General features: G+C 38.4%; 1 protein-coding gene across 1 annotated transcript in view; it reads right to left on the bottom strand.

Moving 5' to 3' along the window:
* Nucleotides 1–251: 251 nt before the first annotated feature.
* The window catches only part of LOC106879820 (uncharacterized), a 65,375-nt gene continuing 50,693 nt past the window's right edge, over nt 252–14,933 (bottom strand). The window contains exons 2-4 of the mRNA XM_014929526.2: nt 4,108–4,266; nt 1,641–1,792; nt 252–368 (exon numbers count right to left, since the gene is read on the bottom strand). Coding sequence (XP_014785012.2) covers nt 252–368; nt 1,641–1,792; nt 4,108–4,258 — 420 coding nt within the window. The 5' untranslated portion in view covers nt 4,259–4,266. The remainder of the gene's footprint in view (nt 369–1,640; nt 1,793–4,107; nt 4,267–14,933) is intronic.

The following is a 14,933-nucleotide window of genomic DNA, read 5'->3' as shown; positions in this document are numbered from 1 at the left end:
CGGTGATGATACAGTGTCAGGATACAAGGTGAAAAGTGAGTATAGAGACAGAAAACCAGGAAGGGTGGGTGTTTAAAGTTCACGAGAGGTGAATGTAGTGAATGGTGTGAACAAGACCAAAGGTGTGGTTGATGGTTAGTATGAGTTGGGGTGGGAAAGAAACAGATGTTGTATAGAAAGAAGGTGATTGGTGGCAGTGCAGAAAGTGTGGAGAAGCAACCGTAAATATCAAATCAATACATAGGTGGGACTTAAGGAAATGATATGTGAATTGGTTCAAAGATAGAAGGATATACAGTGACAGAGATGGAAGTCAGAGACACATAAGGATGGATACAGTGAGTAATGAACAAAAGTGGGGTACAGTTCTATATTTAAGAGATGAGAAATTATGTACATTATTTACATTTGATGGATATTTGTCCTCATCTTGTTTGTTGTTAACATGTTTTGGCTGATATAGCCTCCAGCCTTCATCAGGTGTCTTGGGGAAATTTTGCACCTGGGTTCTCATTCCTAAGGTATTTTTTTATGTTATTATTGTTATTATTATTATTATTCAGGTCACTGCCTGGAATCGAACTTGGAATCTTGGGGTTAGTAGCCTGCACTCTTAACCACTACACCATATAACCGTGGGGTAGGTGTAGTTGATGGCTAATATGAGTGGTTGTTAAGAAAGGGTGATGTAATTCTTACAATTGAATCAGTCACAGAATTAAAGAAAGTGTTCCAAATTTGTAAGCAAGATCAAGAATCAAAATGCCTAAAATGCTTAGTAAAAAGAGAAGTTTTAGGTAACAGAAAAGAAAATGGAGAGCTGGCAACATATGAAAAATAGGTGTGCTCAATGTGCAGAAAGAAAGGAGGCACCAACCCTATACTGCATTCTCACTATAAACATTGGGTGTATATTAAAGATGCAGTTAGAGGTTAGGATAACAGAAGAGAATGATTTTATGCAATAAGCAGTAAGAACAACCAAGAAATGGAATATTTCAACTCCACAGAATACTAGATGTTGATAACTTGTGCTATTCTGGTCAGCTCATCAGCCCTGAAGGTGGCTGTGGTGAAAGTAGAGTAGCCAGAATAAGAATCATGTAAAAAAAAATTACAAGATTTATGACTTCTGACAGTAACTGTGAAGGGTAGAGTATAAAACATCTGAGTGTGATGGTGATGCTGCATATTAATGAGAACCTGAGCACCAACTGTAGAGGTTATATGACAACTGGATGTGAAATGCCAATATGGAAGAGAGGTGAACTTAGAGATAAATTATATAAGAGTAATCAGCCACTCTATTTTTATTACTGTCTGGATGATGAGCAGAGCTAATGACTTTTGAAGACCCTCCAAGACTAAAAGACTTGATGTAATATGAAAGGGAGAAGACAATAATGGGATAGATATGTAATGCATATGTTAGGTAAAACAGTGTCAAACAATACAAATGGAAGACACAAGGAAAAGAATAAAGGTTTTGTCTCAGGATACTGGACCTCATAAAACAGATAATCAAGGACAGATAAAACAGATAACCTCATAAAACATGTCCAGTCTGTGCCAGAATGGGAAAACATACACAGAATAATGACATGAGATGAGATGGATGGAGGTATATCAAATTAACTTACCAACTGTTTGTCAACTAAAGTACGATTCTTGACAATACTGTAGACTTGATGTTTAAGTATTACAGGAGGTAAACGGCTTTCAAATTTTTCAAGAGGGAACAGGGACTTCAGATACAAAAGTGAAGCTTTCGTGTCTGAAGGAATGTCTGCCACTGAAAACACACAGAAAAAAATCATTATTACTACTGCAATAATGTCACCCACTAACACCACTATCTTCACAACCATCATCACTACTAATATCCCTCCTCCACCACACCACCACCAGAGCTACCTGACTAGATGCCTTCTCTCCGTCTCTTATACAATTATAACAATAGTTTCTAACACTCCGAGCTAGCTTATACATTTGTCTCTCCTTTCAACTCATCCCTACCAAATATCTCTTCCTGTGATGCTACTCCTCTTGAAATCACTTCCATAATCCCAGCCTAGACCATGGTCATGTTTTACCAACCAATTGTGGAAAAGGCAAAACATCTTCCACAAAGTAATTATTTGATAGACCTGGGAGACTTAAAATATTAAGAACTATATTATATCAGTATTCACAACAATGTTGGTGTAAATATTTCACTAAATTATACAAACCAGGACGAGTCACACCTAAGGGGAGACAACTGTGCTTGATTTGTTGCAAAATTTTAATTTTAAACGTTAAATTTCAGCCTGATTTCCCAGGGTGAGTTTCTTGATGGCTTTGTATCCTGTCAATAAATCAAATACAACACCACATATTCTTAAGAATATGTCTACACTTGATTGGTTAATACAAGCTATCATTTTGCTAAAATTTCAGTCTGATTTTGTATCAAATCTCTTGCTGCTATATGATTTTGCTGTCGAGATATTTTTTCTCACTTTGTTGAAGATTAGCCAGGCAGAGTTTACAGAGGCCATATACAACTTGTCCATGAAACAAATACTCCTCTGTCTCCTTTTCTGGTATGAACATTATCACAAAATGCTACTTGTCCACCTGCTTATTCAATTGTATTTATATCAACATTAAGAATAACCTATCAAACTCACAGCACCCTCCTATAACACACACACACATGCAAGCACAAATACATGGAATATACATACACACATTAACTTTATACCAGGCATGTGCAGTCAGTAATTACTCAGGGTAGGCAGTTGATGACCTTTATGTAGTAAAACACAAAACGTGCAAGTGAAACACAGGTGTGCGACTGAGTTGAAGGCAGATTTATTTCTGACTTTATAGCATATAAAGAAAACGGTGTTGTAGGAGTGTACGCAACACGTGTACTACAGCAGTACTATGCGTAGCTTAAATACTGAGATTGAAAAGCAGGGGGCGAATTGTCTACCTACTCTACGAAAAAAATAAGATATTTTGCATTTTATTGAATTAGGTGCATATTTTGCCATAAAAGGAAAATATTGCTATCAACCTATTTTATTCAAGGTAGGCACTACCTATCTTGCCTACCTAGGTGGTACGTTCCTGCTTCATACAAACAACAACTGAAAACAGGGACTTGCACATATACATAAATACACACAATAGCATCACATGCATAAACAGAAAATAAGATCACACACACACATGCTAAATGCATATACACAATAGTTTCATACACAGACTATATACATACATATTTCATCATACACACACACACATATACACATTAGCTTCATGAACACACACATGCCAAGTCACTGTTGTCTCCCTTGCGACCCACACCTCATGTCAAATTCTTTTTCCAGTCATCTCACTGTTTCTCTATTTTTTTTCTTTCCTCATCTAACCTTTCTGTACGCTAGGATGATGGTACACTTGCACTTAGTGAGTCTGCAAAGAAAGAGGCTTGGAAGTACCACTATGAAAGGTTACTAAGTGTGGAGAATGCATGGGAAAAAGAAAGTCTTCCTCGTGTGGACCCAACTGAGAGACCAGCTATCCAAGATAATAGCAGCATAATAGGTAAAGCAATTAAGGATATGAAGATAGGGAAAGCTCTTGAATCAAGAAATACCACCAAGAAGCTTAAAATATCTGATGGAGTGGGACAGTCACCTGTAGAGTTAATCAGGCTGTCCAAGAAGGGTTCAAACCCAATAACGGGTGCAGCAGCATTATAGTCAACTGCTACAAAGAGAAAGATGATGCCTTAGACTGAAATAATAACAGAGGTATCAGATTGGTTGACCAGATCATGAAAGTTACAGCTTACATTAAAGAATTCTTACAATTTTCCTGAGTGTCAACCTAATCCACTCTGTTCTTTTGACCTCATCTTTATTTTTTTAGCTCACAACTCTGTTTATACTATGTTAGAATGGTCTTCTGTATTGGCCCAATATAATGTGGCTTTGGGTAGTGCTTCAGCTTTTAGGGATATAACTAGAGCACTAACCAAGACATAACTCTCTGTGTGTGTGTGTGTGTGTGTGTGTGTGTGTGTCTATCTATCTATGAATGTTGTTAACTTACAATCATTCTTGTTCTCTGCTTCTTCACTGTCAAGTGAATTGGGAGTGGCAGTGGCAGAGGCAGCAACAGTAGCAGCAGCAGTTCCAACAGCCAAACACTGCCGTTTCTTCGCTTTATAGATATCAGGCATCAATGTTCTTTTACGACTCATGATCAATTCTGGAAAAACATAAAAACCAAATATTATTCATCAAAGGAGATCAAAGCTTTTTCTTATATATTTACCATTTATATTATATCATCATCATTTAATATCTGTTTTCCATGCTGGCATTGGTTGGACAGTTTGACAGAAAATGGCAAATCAGAAGACTGCACCATGCTCTGCTGTGTGCTTTGGCATGGTTTCTATTGTTGGATGTCCATCCTAATGCCAACTGCTTTACAGAGTGTACTGGGTGCTTTTTATGTGGTACCAGCAGCAATGAGGTCACCAAGTAACTTGTAGGGCTAGACTTCTCAACTGATGGGGAAAATAATATTAAGGGGCAGAAAAAGGCTTCTTGCATTAGTGAATAAATGTGGCTACCTGAAGTGGAGAGGGAGAGAGATAAGAAAAGGAGGTAAAGATGAGATGGAGAGGAGGGCAGGGGCTGTACACCCAAGTTAGAGGGATGTGTATAGAGTGAAGTGGATGAGGGATTGTGAGGCTATGTTGTAAGGAAGAGATTCAGTAGTGACATACTGTGTGGAGGTAGGTGAGGGAGAGTGGGGGGGAATACAATGGTGGTGAACATGGCTAAGGGGAAGTGGGAGGTGTTGGGATGATGGGTCATGGGTGAGGTTTGTCAGGGAATAGATTGTGTTATAGGAATGAGAGGGGCATGGACACACCATTATGTCTTTGATTTTACTTAGGTGGACAGGTCTTCTCAAGCACAGCATATTGTCAATTGTTTCAGTCCTTTCACATCTACTCTGTGAGGCATAACATCAGATCATTTCTTGCTACTTTTTTCCACGTCTTCCTCTTCCATAGTTTCCCTTCACATTTAGAGAGTGGCACTTCTTTATGCAGCTGTCCTCATCCATACACATCACATGACCATACCAGTGCAGTCGTCTTTCCTCTCTTACACACTACATGTGATGCCTGTTATATCCAATTTTTCTCTCAAACACATTTATACTTTGTCATACATGCACACTGGCATTGCACATCTAGCAGAGGAGACTGGCTTCATTCCTTTGAAGCCTTCACATGTCCTCTGCAGTCATAGCTACCCATACACAGGCATCATACAATCTGTCGTTCACTCTGAAGGAAAAGCCCTTTGTTACTGATAAAGGTAGTAGCTCTCTGAACTCACTGCTGAATTTTACTTTATAGAGAGCATCCCTGTACATGGGATCGATGGCTCTCACCAACCACTCATCTTCCTAAGCTTTCACATCAACCACTAAATGAGAGAGTGAGGGACCTTGTCAAAGGCTTTCTCCACATCAATGAATGCCAAATACAGTGGTTTATTTTTCACTAAATGCTTCTCATGCAGTTGCCTTATGAGGAAGATAGCATCAGTAATGCTTCACCCAGGCACAAAACCAAACTGCATCACATCTAGATTAACTCTTTTCCTAATTAGTTGAGGTATGACCCCTTCCGTAACTTTCATGATCTGGTTAACCAATCTGATACCTCTGTTATTATTTCAGTCTAAGGCATCACCTTTCCCTTTGTAGCAGTTGACTATAATGCTGCTGCACCCGTTATTGGGTTTGAACCCTTCCTGGACAGCCTGATTAACTCTACAGGTGACTGTCCCACTCCATCAGCTATTTTAAGCTTCTTGGTGGCATTTCTTGATTCAAGAGCTTTCCCTATCTTCATATCTTTAATTGCTTTACCTATTATGCTGCTATCATCTTGGATAGCTGGTCTCTCAGTTGGGTCAACACGAAGAAGACTTTCTTTTTCCCATGCATTCTCCACACTTAGCAACCTTTCATAGTGGCACTTCCAAGCCTCTTTCTTTGCAGAATCACTAAGTGCAAGTGTACCATCATTTATCTAAACATAGTCTTGCAATCTGAAATACCTCATGACTCTGGTCCTGAAGCTGCAGATCATTAGCAAACTTCTTCCTTTCTGCATCTCCCCTGGCTAAATATACCTGTCTAGCTACCTGGTATAGCTATCTGCTACACCCACTTTTCCACACCTTCCAGACTTGTTTCTTTGCTCTTATGGCCCTATCGATTTCACTGTTCTATCACCATGTCAACCTGGGTCTGGTCGAGATCATGCACCAGCTTCAAATTTGGCCTGTGACCCACAGTAAGTTGTCCCACAGAAGCTTCCAGTTGTCCTCTAGATTACAAGTCTATTTCCTCTGCATATGCTTCTCTAAATCTTTAATTATTCAAAGGATTTTTAAGCTTCCAAATTTTCCTTCTCCAGACTAAGTTGCTTCTTGGAATCCTTGTACTCCAAAGTCACTTACAATTAACCTATGTTGAGGAGTATGTTCTTCACCTGAGAAGGTCATTTGCATTTATGAATAACCATTTGCACTGGTTTTCATGACAATTGTTTGTGACTGCTACCTACGGTATTCAATACAGCTGCATTTTGACATCTCGTTTCAGTGAAAGTTGAAAGGTTACCTGCAATTTGGGTCTCAGCCATAAACCAGCATGCCTTGGAATATTTACACTTACATCTCTGAAATAAATTTCCAGAATTTACCATATAAAAATGACATTTGAAAAAAATCGTGTTTCTTTTTGCGGTTCAGTGTATACCAGTGATGTATGAAAAGGTATGACCCCTTCCGTAACTTTCATGATCTGGTCAACCAATCTGATACCTCTGTTATTATTTCAGTCTAAGGCATCACCTTTCCCTTTGTAGCAGTTGATTATAATGCTGCTGCACCCGTTATTGGGTTTGAACCCTTCCTGGACAGCCTGATTAACTCTACAGGTGACTGTCCCACTCCATCAGATATTTTAAGCTTCTTGGTGGCATTTCTTGATTCAAGAGCTTTCCCTATCTTCACCAATAAATTGATGGGGCTTTGCACATGTGAAACTGTTTCTCTAGGTTGTGTAGAGGGACATATTGAGAAGTTGTGAGGAAGGAGTTACATTTAATGGCCAGGAGGGAAGCTGAGAAAATCCAATTTGTAATAGAAAACATTCTAACATGCTTCTAAATGTGTGTATGTATATATATGACATAAACATTACTAATCTTGTCTTTATATGCTACATGAAGAAATAATATAAAACAAAAATGTGGTGTTGTTGTTTAGGGGGACATCAACCATATCAAACAGACCCCAATATTACACAGTACTTATATTAAACGAGTTTTGATGTATAACAATAGAAAAAAAACCCTCCTAGGTCTGTTTGAAGTGAATTTGTCAACAGGTGCCTACAAATGAAGTTATTGTTTAGTCCAAGGTGAATCTGGGTTCAGCAAACTCATCATCGAAACCATTCTAACTGTAACTACCTTAATGGAAGATTTATTCCTATTTTTATATTTATATTTCTTTATCTGAATAAACATTCCAAGAAGTCAGGGTGGGTGGGTGGTAGGGGTCAGCCATTCTGTTTGAGGCTGTTTTTGTTACCAGTGTGACCATTACTGGACAATATAAGTACCTCTACATGGTAACTCAGGATGCTAGAAAAAGGAGTCACACCTTATCATCTTTGAGATAGGAAGGACATTGGAAAATGTTCAGGAAATACTATCTGAATAAGCTGGGTTTGTCATGCTTGGAATCTTAGATTACAGGTCTGCAAACTCAGAGCTAAGCTGGGTCTAAACAGCAACAAATTGGCCATTCTTATGTTGTTCTATCGAGAATTTGGTCAGCTACAAAGAAATTTAAATTGAGAATGCATGAGTGTAATAGAAAATAACATGTTATTTATTTTGCTGATCATCTGTTTGTCTTCAACAGTCGCCTTATTATACAAAGAAAGTAAGCTAACTAGCTATGTCTGTGTATACACACATACTTCCATAAGATAATATGCAATTTACTTAATTACACATACTAACAGGTGAGTGTTGGCAACAGGAAGAGCATCTGGCTACAGAAAATCTGCTTCAACAAATCCTGCCTAATCCATGTGAGCATTAAAAAGTATATTTAACACATACTTTTAAATGCTTGCAATGGATTGGGTAGGATTTGTTGAAGCAGATTATTTTTCAGTTTAAACTCATATAATATGTATTTTATGTTAGATGAGAAAGACAGATCATCATTGTTTAAGTTTTATTTGGAGTTATTGCCTTTCTAGACAAGTCGTTCTACTTGTACATTCTACTTTGGCATTTCATCTGTCTCTACATTCTGAGTTAAAATTCCACCGAGGTTGACTTTGCTTTTCATCTTTTCAGGGTCGATGAATTAAGTACCAGTTGCATACTGGGTCAACCTAATTGACTGGCTCCCCTCCCCAAAAACTTTGGGCCTTGTACCTAGAGTAGAAATGATTCTACTTTGGCATTGCTTCAAAGGCTTGATGTCTTTTTTAACAATAACCACTTTTACAATGTACTGGGCTCACTTTATCATGACACTAGCACTTTTTACATGGCCAGTAACAGTGATCTCATTAAGTTACTTCTAGGACAAGACTCCTCAACTGGGAGGAGTAGTATTGAGGGACAGGAGGTTCTGGAAGCAAAAGGTGTATGCACACAACTGGGCTCCCTCAATTTGTCTGTCAAGCCTTCTCCTACCCCTCATTTCTCTATCAATCATTCCTTTTAACTATTGCTTATTCTGATGCTGTAATTAAATGAGAGCAGAACTACATATTTCATCATCCCTTTCTGTGCTACCATGCCATCAATCATCTCTGCCACTCCCTGTTCACATTCATCCTTTCCCTCTTTTATTTTCCATTGGTCATCTCTTCTATGCTACCAGTTATCACATCTTCCCAATGACACACATAACTCATTCTACCACAACCCAGTCCACCTCTATTATACCATGCCTGGATGGACAACATAGCGTCACCAATGAACTTGTTAGTCATCTCCTCTGATACAACTTTAGATCAATCTCCAAGAATTCTCAAGTATTCTCCTGTCTTCCATTTCCACAGTTCCCAGTCATTTTGAGTGCATAACACATCTTTATAAATCTATCTTACTCCATATACACCACGTGTCCAAACCAATGCAGTCTTCTTTCTTGCTTGTTACATCTAATTCCTCATATGTTCAGTTTTTCTCAGTATGTAGGGGCACAGTTGCTCATGCACACTAGTACTATGAGGTGGTATAAAAAAGTTCCCAGACTAGTTCTGTAGCACACCAACAGATGGCAGCACACAGCTGTGTGCTCAGTGAGAGCAAGCAGTAACTTTCATGAGGCAGTCTGCTGAGTGACATCACTGTGTTTATTTCACAAGTTGTGTAATTCGAATGTTTGTGATTAAGTATATGCTGTAATCTGCAATCTTGTCATGGACAAGAACAAAAAGCCAGTGTGAAATTTTGTGTTAAACTAGGGAAGTCTGCAACAGAGACATTGAGCATGTTTCAGCAAGCTTACAGTGATGAGGCAATGGGTTGCACACAATGTTTTGAGTGGCATGGATGCTTCAAAAGTGGAAGAATATCCCTGGAAGATGATGAGTGATATGGAAGACCTGCTACAAGAGTCATCCCTGGAAATGTGATATTGTGCATTGAGAATTCATCCCCTAGGGCTAGACCATCAATCAAGAGTTCTACTATGACATTTTAAAGCGCTTGAGGAAGGACATTTTGTGAAGCCGAATGGATCTGTGGAGCATGAAGAATCCAATTCTTTGTGACAACAATGCACCCTGTCACTGAGCTCTTCTCACTTGTGAGTTTCTCACCAAAGACAACATGGCATTGTTTCTGCACCAGCCCTATTCACCAGATTAAGCACCTGAAGACTTCCATCTCCATTTTAACACTGTTGTTGAAATCCAGAGTGAATTGCAGAAGGTCCTTGACTTGCTTATGAAAAACAACTTCCAGAGCCAGATTCCAAAAGTGGTAGGAATGCTGGGACCTGCGTATTGCTGCGCAGGGTGACTATTTTGAAGGAGAGGATGTTAGAAGTTAGGTAAATAAGTTATTTTTTATTAAACAAAATTGTCTGTGAACCTTTTGATAACACCTCGCGCATCCAACAAAGTATGTTTGCTTCAATTCCTTCCAGTCTTTGCAAATCCTCTGTCTTCCTACCATGCAACATAATACTTCACACACAAACATCAATCTGCCCCTCATTTTGAAGAAGCATTTTGTTGCCAGCAGAGGATAGAGGTCTCTAAATTTTTTCCAACCACTTCGTATGTTGGTTATTATGCTTTCAGAATACCTGCACCATTGCTAATTTGATTCCCTATGTAAAAGAAGCTATCTACTCATTCTAGAGAACTGTCAAGGAATTGGAGTATCTATTTGACATGTACCCTTGGTACTAACTACCTCTGTGCACCTGCCATGTAAGAAATTTACCTTCTCTATTAGCCTACATGTTTTCACTACAACTTCTGTGCACTCCCAGTATACTCTTGGTACATTGTATAAAGTAGTTCCTGCCAACTCCTTTTCTATATATCAAACATAGTCATTTCCCTGATGGAAACAATTTTATCTTTCCTACTTACTAATACTTTTGTCTTTGCTAAATTCATTTGAGGCCTCACGATTCCATATCTGGAATCTCTTTTCTAATTGTACTACAAATTCCAGTATAACAACCAGGACAAGGACATCAGCATAAAGGAATTCTTACAGGCAGCTGGTCTTAAACATCTTAGTTATGAAGTGAAACTAAATGAACAGAGAAGGAGTGAAGATAAACTCCTGGTACACCCCCTATTTTTGCACTGGATTCATTTCTATCTCACATACTGTTTACTACACTTCTATACATGGCTTGTAGAGCTCTTACAAGCCATTCTTCTACTTCAAGCTTCCTCAGTGACCACCAGACCAAGGAACCCTGTCAATACCTTCTCTCAGTTGACAAATACCAGGAGTAGGGGCTTATTCCTAACTAGATACTGTTGTAGCTGTTTCAAGAAGGTGGCATCATTAGTACTTCTTAGCACAAAATCAAACTACATTGCATCTCTGTTAATTCTCTTTACCATCAAATGAACTATGTTTTTTTTTCTCTGAATCTTCATAACCTAGTTCAACAATTTAAAACATCTAGTTTACTTTCTCCAATTCATCACTTTTGTCTACATAACAGTTGACAATGATGCTTCTATGACAGTCATTGGGTATGATACCCTCCTGCACCACCTGATTTACTGTGCAGTTGACTGGCCCATATCTCACTCCACTAGATATGCTAAGCATCTCATAGTCCAGTTGCCTTCCCTACCTTAATCGCTCTATCAATTAATGCTGCTATCAATTTTGATGCCAGATTCCTCTGTTGAGTCCTTTCTCCCATGCATTTTCATCAGTTAACAACCTCTTGTAATGACACTCTCATGCTTCATTCTTTTCATTGTCTGTAAGAACAAGGGTGCCATTTCCATTAAATCAGTTATTTCTTTGTTATGGCTAATATGATAGTATCTATGTGCATACCACAAAGAAAATAAGTGATTTGCTTCATTCTTAAAATCTTACCCGTGTACTACTGAGTGCATCCTGACACAGCTTGTCGACATCCAGGTAAGTGCTGAACCAGCAATCCAAACAAGAGCAACCAATATTGTTTTTAGGCATTGAGCATCTATGACTGTGTTGTCTAATGTGTCCTTTAAGCATTGAGTATTCTGGACAGCAACATAAAATATGCTCTTTATTTTTTCTAAAATGGCAGTATGATTTGAAGGAAACTGGTTATTTATTTTTGTAGACTGAATGGCTTGTAGAAGCCTTCTGTTTCCTTTTGTGTGTGCCATTAACATTAGTGCATGTGTGCATGTACCAGTTTAAACATCTCTCATATACACTTTTACCATCTTCTTTCCACAGCATGACATCTTTTAACACCACAGCAATCTAGCTTTAACCCTTTAACATTTAAACCAATTATATCTAGCCAAAATATTCTACCTGATTTATGTTCAAACTGGCCAGATCCAGGCTCTCACACCCTACAATGTTATTCTAAAAATAAACAATCATTTCACTGAAATATCAAAACTATGAGATAATACATGATTAATTCAAACAATGTGAATAAATAAGCATTACATTTGACAGAGTAAGCTAAATGCTAAAGGATTAATATAGATTTGATGACCCAATCAGATATTTTCAAGTTGCTCTTTGAAGACAGGACAATTACAACAAGGCATTTAACCTTATTAAACTTACTTGTATACAGATAGCTTTAGAAAACTTAGAGGTTGACAGAAAATAAATAGGATTTGCTATTTTTCTGTAGAGAAATTTTATTGCTTTGACACTGTCTATAAATAGCTGCAAAAATTCCCAGCCATACTCCTCAAAAGAATAAAAAACAAAATGTTGAACCAAGACTGTCACACACACACAATATACACAAAGAAGAGCAAGAAATCATTTGCAAAGATCCGCATTACAGAACAAATGTGACAATTCCATTGAAGACATTGCTAGTGTAAATAATTGTCAATATCTCTTTGGTTAACAATAACATTACACACACACACTTACAGCTTCAAACTGAAAACATTAAAAATATTACAGATGGGGTCAGTTTTGTTTGCCTGTTAAGCCAGGTAGGGATACACTGGACATGTAGAATTTCTTTAAAAAAAAAAAGCGCCATTTGGAAATGCTATGTCATGCAAGACAGTCGTCCTCTCTTTCTACCCAAAGAAAGAATAGTTGAGGATTCCATTTGGCACTGAAAGAGAAACTATAAAAGGCCTTACACATGATAAATCAGAAGAAATTCTCTTGATTGAGTGTGGTAAGGTATATGGAAATGTATTTAGTATTTTTAGCACCAAGAACTCAGAAAAAAAGTTGAAATAGTGAGATGTAACCCATCCACTTGAACCCCAATATCTGGGGCAGAGAAATATAAAGGTGACAATGAAGTGCATTGGTAACAATACTGATCAGTCACCTTTCAATCACTGAATGGGTGGTCAGTTGGTACAAATGTGATGCAAGGTGACATATGGCTGGGAGGGATCAAGCTGGACCTGAAAATCCTAAAGCCATGCTGAATGCATGCCTTGTAAAGACAAAGGGCATAAGGTTGGTGATGCAGAGGAAAGAATCATAAGCATGCTTGACAAAATGCTTAGTGGCATTTTGTCCATCTTTATGTTCTGAGTTCAAATTCCACTGAGAGTAACATTGCCTTTCATCCTTTCAGAAGATATAATACTGGGGCTGATATAATCAACTAACCCTTCCCCTGTTGTGCCTGTTGTAGAAATGATTATTATTACTATCATTCATTTGCACCTATGAGGGTTGGCTGAAAAGTTCATAGGCTGACCAAGATACTCTCATGCAATGTGACCAAATAAGGTTTATTTTTCAACATAGTTCCCTTTGTGGTCCACGTGCTTTACCATTGATGTTGCAGTGCTTGGATCCCATTGGGGAAGAAGCTTTCATTCTGTTGGCCAATAATGTTATGAACAGTAGATATGTTGTCATCACTGCAGTACTGGTTCTCAGCCAAATGTTTTTTCATGTTGGGGAACAGATGGTAGCCAGATGAACCAAATCAGGAGAATAGGGAAGGTGATCAACCAGTTCAAAGTCACAGTTATGCACAGCAGCCACTGTGCTGGAGCATTGTCCTGATGAAACAAGATGTCTTTTGCCAGCTTTTTAGGTGTTTGGTCTTGAGAGCCTTTCGTAACTGCCTCAGCAAGTTGGTGTAGTACTCACCATTAATGGTGTGGCCCATTTGAAGATAGTCAATAAATACAATACCTTTTGCATCTGAAAAAACTGAAGCCATCACATTCTCTGCAGATGAAACAACCTTTGTCTTCTATGGAACAGGTGAGGAGGGGTGTCTCCACTGCATGGATTATCTCTTCATCTCTGGCTCAAAGTGATGAACCTAACACTCATCTAGGCTTAGGAATCATTCAAGGAAACCAGCTGGATCTGTCCCAATGTTAAATTTTCCCTTTTGACCAGGTTTCAGATGTGACATCCATGAAGCAGAAACCTTTGTCATGCCAAGTTCATTGTGCAGAATATTCTCAACTCTCTCACAGGACATGCTAATAGCATAAGCTATTCGATTTATAGTCAATAACCTGTCATCCATCACCATGTGGTTAACATGATCAAGGTTTCCCTCAGTAGTGGCAGTTGCAGGGTGTTCAGACCTTGGGTCATCTTCAAGACTCATTCTCCTCCTAAAGTCAGCCGTCTACTTTTGCACATGTCAGCATGAATATCATGCTGACGAGGGTTCCAGTTGATCCGATCAACGGAACAGCCTGCATGTGAAATTAATGTCCACAGACACATGTACCCTTAATGTAGTTCTCAGAGAGATTCAGCGTGACACAGAGTGTGACAAGGCAGGCCCTTTGAAATACAGGTACAACAGAAACAGGAAGAAACAGTGAAAGAAATTTGTAGCGAAAGAATACAGCAGAGTTGGCTACTGCCTCCTGCCAGAGCATCGTAGAGCTTTTAGGTGTTTTTGCTCAATAAACACTCACAATGCCTGGTCTGGGAATCGAAACCGCGATCCTATGACTGCGAGTCTGCTGCACTAACCACCAGGCCATTGCACCTCCATACATATATACACATATATATATACAAATATACATACATATACATTCATATATACACACACACACACACACACACATATATATATACACATGCATATATATATATATATATATATATATATATA

This window comes from Octopus bimaculoides, chromosome 2 (genome assembly GCF_001194135.2).
Source record: "Octopus bimaculoides isolate UCB-OBI-ISO-001 chromosome 2, ASM119413v2, whole genome shotgun sequence".
Lineage (NCBI taxonomy): Eukaryota > Metazoa > Mollusca > Cephalopoda > Octopoda > Octopodidae > Octopus > Octopus bimaculoides.
The sequence above is the reverse complement of the archived record's forward strand: the minus strand, read 5'-3'. Positions and strand labels throughout refer to the sequence as shown.